General features: G+C 47.1%; 1 protein-coding gene across 2 annotated transcripts in view; it reads left to right on the plus strand.

Moving 5' to 3' along the window:
- si:ch73-103b11.2 (myosin phosphatase Rho-interacting protein) overlaps positions 1-7,500 on the plus strand; it is a 94,030-nt gene that overhangs the window by 7,721 nt on the left and 78,809 nt on the right. For both annotated transcript variants that reach the window (XM_056297718.1, XM_056297719.1), the window contains exon 3: positions 3,651-3,716. In XM_056297718.1, the coding sequence (XP_056153693.1) occupies positions 3,651-3,716 (66 nt within the window). The remainder of the gene's footprint in view (positions 1-3,650; positions 3,717-7,500) is intronic.

Below are 7,500 nucleotides of genomic sequence, written 5' to 3' on the forward strand. Positions count from 1 at the left end.
TTAGTCAGTGTTCTCCTCACTTTTGTATCAGTCACTGTTGTCACATAGATTGCCACAGTGTACTGTCTATTTAGGGCCATGTATGTTTCCATTTTGTTCTGGTCTGTCCATAAATCTCTGAGTTTTTCTTTTGATTTCATCATAATTCGGTTGGGTCTAATTTTCTGAGTGCATGTGTCCTGCAGCTGAGGTGGTCGTGGTTCATACCTGGGTGGAGTATTACTTTCGAATGGGGGGAAAAATATGCACCTGTTTTTGTTTTTGTTTGTGTGTATGTATATGTTTAGCTCTCTCTCTTATCTATATATTGTAGGGCTGACACTCCACTAGCAGCCATAACACTGAGCAGTTTTCTGTGTGTATCTGAAACGCCGCTGAATTTGTGTGGACCATTGTCCACTGGTGACATCACTAGTCGACAATCAATGAATGTGAAAACTGCAACCCTCACTTCCTGGTTTCCCAGTACCTTTGGTGGGCTACATTGAGTTAGGCAACATTGAATTAGAAAATGCAAATAACACTGCTAGGCTACATGCAGCTGTTGTAGTGAACGCCACTGAATGCCATGTAAGAAGGCACTTCATGGATTGTCTGCCAGCGACGTCACTGGCGGACACAATGACACACAATTTCGACTATGTTTCAGAGACGCACAAAAGATGGTCCAATATAATGGCTTTTAAAGGAGCATGATCCCTACAACATATACTGAATATTGAGATACAGTTGGAAATCATGATTGTTTTCTTTCAAGACAGCCAGTCATCACTATCTCTCTCTCTCTCTCTCTCTCTCTCTCTCTCTCTCTCTCTCTCTCTCTCTCTCTCTCTCTCTCTCTCTCTCTCGCTCTACGTGTGCATTGGCACATGAGAGCCTGACAGCAGGCCCGGTCACTGTGGCTTCCAGATCCCTGTGTGTTTGAGTGGGCAGCTTCCTGTGGGAGCCTTTGGATCTCTCTCACAAGAAAAGCCTCGTTCTAGTTCTTTCTCAGGCGCTAACGAGCAACAATATTGACTTGATGTCACTAAACTCGCTCCCTTGGGGCGCTGTGGTGAGAGGGACCTCTATTCCCCCTGCGCTTCCCCCCAGCAGCAGCTCCTCCGCCGGCAGAGCGTCCAACAGAGCAGCTGGGGGAGGATGAGGTTGAGGAGTGGGAAAGGTCCCAGTTCTCACAGACCCACTGATGGTTTCCATATGGGGTGAGAAGCCGAGCAGGGTTCTCCGGCGGGGGTGGGGGTAGGAGTCTTTAGGCTCCGCTACTGTTAACAGTAGCCCCGCCCGCCCCCCTGCGACATCATCACCTATGTGCGGTACACGGATAAATGGCGTTCTCAGAGAACCCGTGTGCTGAAGTCGTGGGTTGGTCCCCTGGTCGAGTTTTGCACTGACTCGTGGCGCAGACAGAAAGGAGGATCTGATGACGTGAAGGGTCTACGGGAGTTATCATGCGTTTTTAGGAATGTAGGAAAGACTGAAGCTCTGGAAAACTCTATGATGGTGCCAGCCTCTTTGGCCGAGCAGGTCGTGCTTACAGTCTCCTCCGTGATTAACGCTGATAAGTTGACGCCAGCGTTGGCACTTCCACAGTTTTGCTGAGCGATGCCCCTTTTAAGCCGTAGTTCTCTCTAAGTCGTCCGCATGGATACTTGTAGATTTCCTGTTTAAGATGGGGGAATTACAGTACAGAGGACTTTAGATTGTCTTTCGATAAAACATTTTGGAGTACAGAGGGAAGAGGAACTAAAATCACCTTTTAGATAATTCAAAACTCAACACACCAAACAGCAGCCTTGGAGCTGGATAGACCGACACCTCATGTTCTACCAGCCATTACGGTAGAAAGGCCCAACACTCGCAAGGTTTTTATAAACGGCTCGACTCGCGCATATTATGTGCCACACGTACACTGTCGGGAGGGAAAAGGAGGGTAAATACAAATGGTAGTGAAATGTAATCTTCGAACTGTAAGAGATACCCACTGCCAGCTGACACAGCCATCGGTCTTTTTGGTATTAAATGCATCCAGTGAGACACCCTTCTCCAGCCATACATATGTCACGGCGGTCAAAACACTCCCAAATATGACTTGTGAAAGAATCCTGCGTCCCGGGAGTCCTCATTCCTGCAGGTCAGCCAAAATGGCCACCTTGGCAGGTGCTGCCAAACCTCCAAAGTTCCCCGATGAACGAACTGCCATTTCTACGTAGAGATCTAGACTTATCAGCAACCCTACTCCAACCTCGTAGGAGGTCACCGAGCACTTCCTCAATTTTTCATGGCTGGGTCTCTGCAGAAAACTGAGCCAAGCTGACACGTAACACCCCAACAAAACGGTGCATTAAGGAAGGAGGGGTCGACGGAGGAGTGGCATAACGCAGAGTCATCAGCTGCTTCTTTTCACCTGACTGAGGAGTTTCACCAGGGGGACGTAGCGCGTGGGAGGATCACGCTATTCCCACCAAACAGGCGCCCCGACCGACCAAAGGAGGCGCTAGTGCAGCGACCAGGACACATACCCCCATCCGGCTTTCCACCTGCAGACACAGCCAATTGTGTCTGTATGGACGCCCGACCAAGCTGGAGGTAACGCGGGGATTCGAACCGGCGATCCCCGTGTTGGTAGGAAACGTAATAAACCGCCACGCTACCTGGACGCCCGTGCCAAAGCTTTATTACTGCACTGTGCTAAAACCGCAGATGAATGAGTCATCTGTGACTATGCACAGTGTGGACTTGTGGTTCTGACGATCGGCTATTCTGTGAAACCACAACGTTGCGTCAGTTTGGGTCGCGTCGACCGCGTCGTGTATTGAGTTCAGCTTCCTTTCGGGGCCCAGATAGTATATTGAGTTGAGCTCAGCGGGCGGTGGTGCTCCTCGCTAAAAGCTGGTCAAGACTGTTGGCACACAGTTCAGTTGGAAAGGCTCTGCTTCCTCCACCGAGCCTTCTTTCTAACCGTTATTTGACCGGCGGGGAACGGAGGACGACGATGGGCTTTCTGTTGTCCGTTTGATATCTCCTGGTTTTCTTCCGTCAAGATGTTTTTTTAAAAAGATATTCAGCACTTTGATCTTTTAATTGAAAATACAGGGTCTGGATGCGTTCTCTGTCCAATAAGGCCTTGCAGTAGGGCACAGGGAGGAAGTGAGCCAACTTAATGGTCACTGCTGCTTGGAAGATGTTACCTTAGGGGCTTGCTGATGCTACTGCGTGTGTGTGTGTGTGTGTGTGTGTGTGCGTGTGTGTGTGTGTGTGTGTGCGTGTGTGTGTGTGTGTGTGTGTGTGTGCTGACCTGCCTCTGCTCTGGAATGTCCTGCATGCTGAGTCACAGAAATCTCTGCAGCCTTCATCTCCGCAGAGGAAAAGATACAGTGATGCATGACAACAGGAACACGGCCAAGAGTTTAGTCCTGGGTTAGAAGGGAAGGTTTTCCGTGGATAATAAATCCGTGTTTTTATAAATCGCCCGTGTCTCTGTGAAGCTTACATTTGGTCAAACTGTCACGAATAAAAATTGGTCAGAGCTGAAGTCACCGCCCTTGGAATAAGGGAGTCTTCTTCACTCACTTGGCCCCTGCTAATCATACTGTGTGTGAAATGTGAATTTACGACTGACTCACGGGCTGTTACTTTTCTTTTCCATGCAGAAATGGCAGAGGAGGTTCTTCATCCTGTACGAGCACGGCCTACTCCGATACGCTCTGGACGAGATGGTGAGTGACGACAGACCCCCAGTTCGCTCAAAGCATGATCTCAACATTTGACGCCGTCGGGCTTATTTGCAACTCAATGTGCTCAGCTGCCATTTTGACTGCAGCAGCAAGTTCAATATCATGGTCAAACGTGTGTGTGTGTGTGTGTGTGTTCGGGACGGGGGACTCGCTGTGAAGGAGTTAAGACGGAAGATGCTTTACTAGACGAGCAAGTGATGCGTTCCACCACGGCTCGGTGTTTCTTCCCATAGACCGCGGACAGTGGAAAAGTTTCATGTGTTGTGATCGCCTTGTTTATCGGGGAGTCGTTCACCTTCCTGGCAAATACCCGTGTGTGTGTGTGTGTGTGTGCGTGTGTGTGTGTTCGACCCAGTGCTACAAGGCCCAGCTGTCACCTTACCGTCAACATTGGCGCTGTCCTGTGGTTGGCTTCGCAGCCAACTAATGCGCCAACACAAAGCTGACAAGTGCGGCAGTGTTGACAGGAGCGGAGTGGCACGGTGCGTTGTTGGTTCAGTCGAGTGTGGAGGCCCACGTGTGTTTACCTATGCGGCTAAAGCACACACACACACACACACACACACACACTGGTTTTGCAAGAGCGGCGTCCGCTCGCTGAAAGGCACAACGGGAAAAACCACTCGACGGCATGTAGATGCGAGTCCTCAGATGGTCCCGATGTTTCGAGCCGTGTCAGTAGTTTGAATGTAGGCGAACCTTTTGGGTATTTTGAGGGGTTTTGTTTTTGTGGTGTTGACACTTCAGCGCTCACATATGTGGGCAGAGTGAATATTGATTTGGCCCAAACCAGTGTTACCTAACAGCTTGGAGAAGAGAAGGCCTCCTTTGTGTGAACTCGGGATGTTGTTTTTTTTTTTTTTTTTTTTTTGAAAGTGTGAAGTGAAAACGGTGAAGCAGTGAAAGGTTGCTTGATTTGTTGCTTTTGGTGATTTTCCCCATGCCGCATTTTCTCCTTTAGGGAGAAGAAATGCTTAGAGCTGTTATAGAAAAGATGGCGTGGGATGTAGGGCTGTGCAAAACAACTCGGTATTGGCAATATTTTTTTTTTGTTGCGATAATTTTTCGATTTATCGATACGTTAAAAAATTATTCGTGTTTTAAACGGATTTAAGTTCAATGTGTTCAGTGACGCAACAAGAATACTTAATGTGCACCCTTTATTTTCATACGATGTGGCATCTACGTTTCGCTTCAGTGACACAGAGTTGGCTGTGCAATGCAAACACCATCCTAATGAATTGGAATGGAAATTTTGAATTAAATGGTTTTGGCTCCAATTTCTCCGCTGAGTTATCAAAATATAATGTGATGTAAATATTAGACTACCCAGGTTGTACAAGTTGTATCTTCAGCTATATTTTAAATTTTCAGTAAATTATGGAGAGTGTTGCAATGTATCACAATATGTATGTATGTTGCAATGTATCGTGATACAATCGTATCGTGACCCATGTATCACGATATGTATCGTATCGTGACCCATGTATTATGATACGTATCGTGACCCATGTATCACACGTATCATATCGTGACCCATGTATTATGATACGTATCGTGACCCATGTATCACATGTATCATATCGTGACCCATGTATCACGATATGTATCTCGACCCTTGTATCATGATATGTATCGTATCGTGACCCATGTATTATGATACGTATCGTGACCCATGTATCACACGTATCATATCGTGACCCATGTATTATGATACGTATCGTGACCCATGTATCACATGTATCATATCATGACCCATGTATCACGATATGTATCTCGACCCTTGTATCATGATATGTATCGTATCGTGACCCATGTATTATGGTACGTATCATATTGTGACCCATGTATCATGATATGTATCGTGACCCATGTATCACGATATGTATCTCGACCCATGTATCATGATATGTATCGTATCTCGACCCATGTATTATGGTATGTATCATATTGTGACCCATGTATCATGATATGTATCGTATCGTGACCCATGTATTATGGTACGTATCATATTGTGACCCATGTATCATGATATGTATCGTATCATGACCCATGTATTATGGTACGTATCATATTGTGACCCATGTATCATGATATGTATCGTGACCCATGTATCACGATATGTATCTCGACCCATGTATCATGATATGTATCGTATCGTGACCCATGTATTATGGTATGTATCATATTGTGACCCATGTATCATGATATGTATCGTATCATGACCCATGTATTATGGTACGTATCATATTGTGACCCATGTATCATGATATGTATTGTATCGTGAGGACCTTGCCAATCCCCAGCCCTACTGGGATGGGTGTACAAAAGTGTGGGTGTGCACATGTTTGTTTGTTTGTTTGTTTGTTTGTGAGTGTGGTGTAGTGTAGAAATGTTTGGAAGTGCTTCCAACAAAGGACAGCAAGAAAGTGGATATTTCTCAGAAAACTGCCCAATGATTTTAAAGCAAGCGATTTTGTGTCTGAAATCAAACCTCATTCACACACACACACACACACACACACACACACACACACACACACACACACACAACACTTTGAGCTTTGCCCTTGGTCCAGTCACACATGTATTATACACACAAGCATTTGGGCCATATCATAATGAGAGGTCATATTTAACACACACATACACACACACACAGTCACAATAGCTCTCTTATCCTAGGTAAAAGTGTGTGAGGCGAGGAAGGAGGAGAAAATCTCCCTTTCATTTCCCATCCTCCCCCTCTTCATCACTCCTCATCTATTCATCTCTCTTTCTGAAAGGAGGATGAAAGGGAGGAGGGATCGGCGCAGGTCTGACGCTGGAAATATCAAGTGGCACCAAATATAGAAACATCAATTGTCAACACTGGGCACCTTAGAAATAATTGTGTGCTGTTGAATAAATAGCCATGCAAAGTTAGCTGAGAGGTGGCCGTATGTCTGCCAGTGGTCGCTTGCTGGAAAATCTTAGATCCGATGTTTGTGTTCAGTGCATCTATCGGAACATTTTGATCTGGGGAACTTTATTGATGGTAGCAAGTGAAAGATTGGTAGCCTTCCCCCTGTTTCAACAGCCGCTGTTGAGGTACCCATGAGCAAGCAGTTTCCCCCACCCTGTTCCAGTGGAGATACTCAGTGCAGAGGAGTGGAAGACTGGTTATACTGGTGTGAACATTTGAGACTATGTGAACGGTAAAGCGACATTGTGTAATTTTTCCGTTCATTTAGTGAACAAAGGGGGGCGTCCAGGTAGCGCGGCGGTCTATTCTGTTGCCTACCAACATGGGGATCGCTGGTTCGAATCCCCGTGTTACCTCCAGCTGGGTTGGGCATCCCTGCAGACACAATTGGCCATGTCTATGTCTGCGGGTGGGAAGCCGGATGTGGGTATGTGTCCTGGTCGCTGCACTAGCGCCTCCTCTGGTCGATCAGGGCACCTGTTCGGGGGGGGGGGGGTAGCGTGATCCTCCCACACGCTACGTCCCCCTGGCGAAACTCCTCACAGTCAGGCGAAAAGAAGCAGCTGGCGACTCCACGTGTGTCGGAGGAGGTATGTGGTGGTCTGCAGCCCCTCCCCGGATCGGCAGAGGGGGCGGAGCAGCGACCAGGATGGCTCAGAAGAGTGGGGTAATTAGCCGGGTACAATTGGGGAGAAAAGGGGGGGGGGATTTAGCGAACAAGATGTCGTCATATCTTCGCTCACAGGAAATGACGCTCGCCTCGAGGCGTGATAAAAATGAGTGTGGGATTTTAGATGTGGT

This window comes from Lampris incognitus, chromosome 17 (genome assembly GCF_029633865.1).
Source record: "Lampris incognitus isolate fLamInc1 chromosome 17, fLamInc1.hap2, whole genome shotgun sequence".
Lineage (NCBI taxonomy): Eukaryota > Metazoa > Chordata > Actinopteri > Lampriformes > Lampridae > Lampris > Lampris incognitus.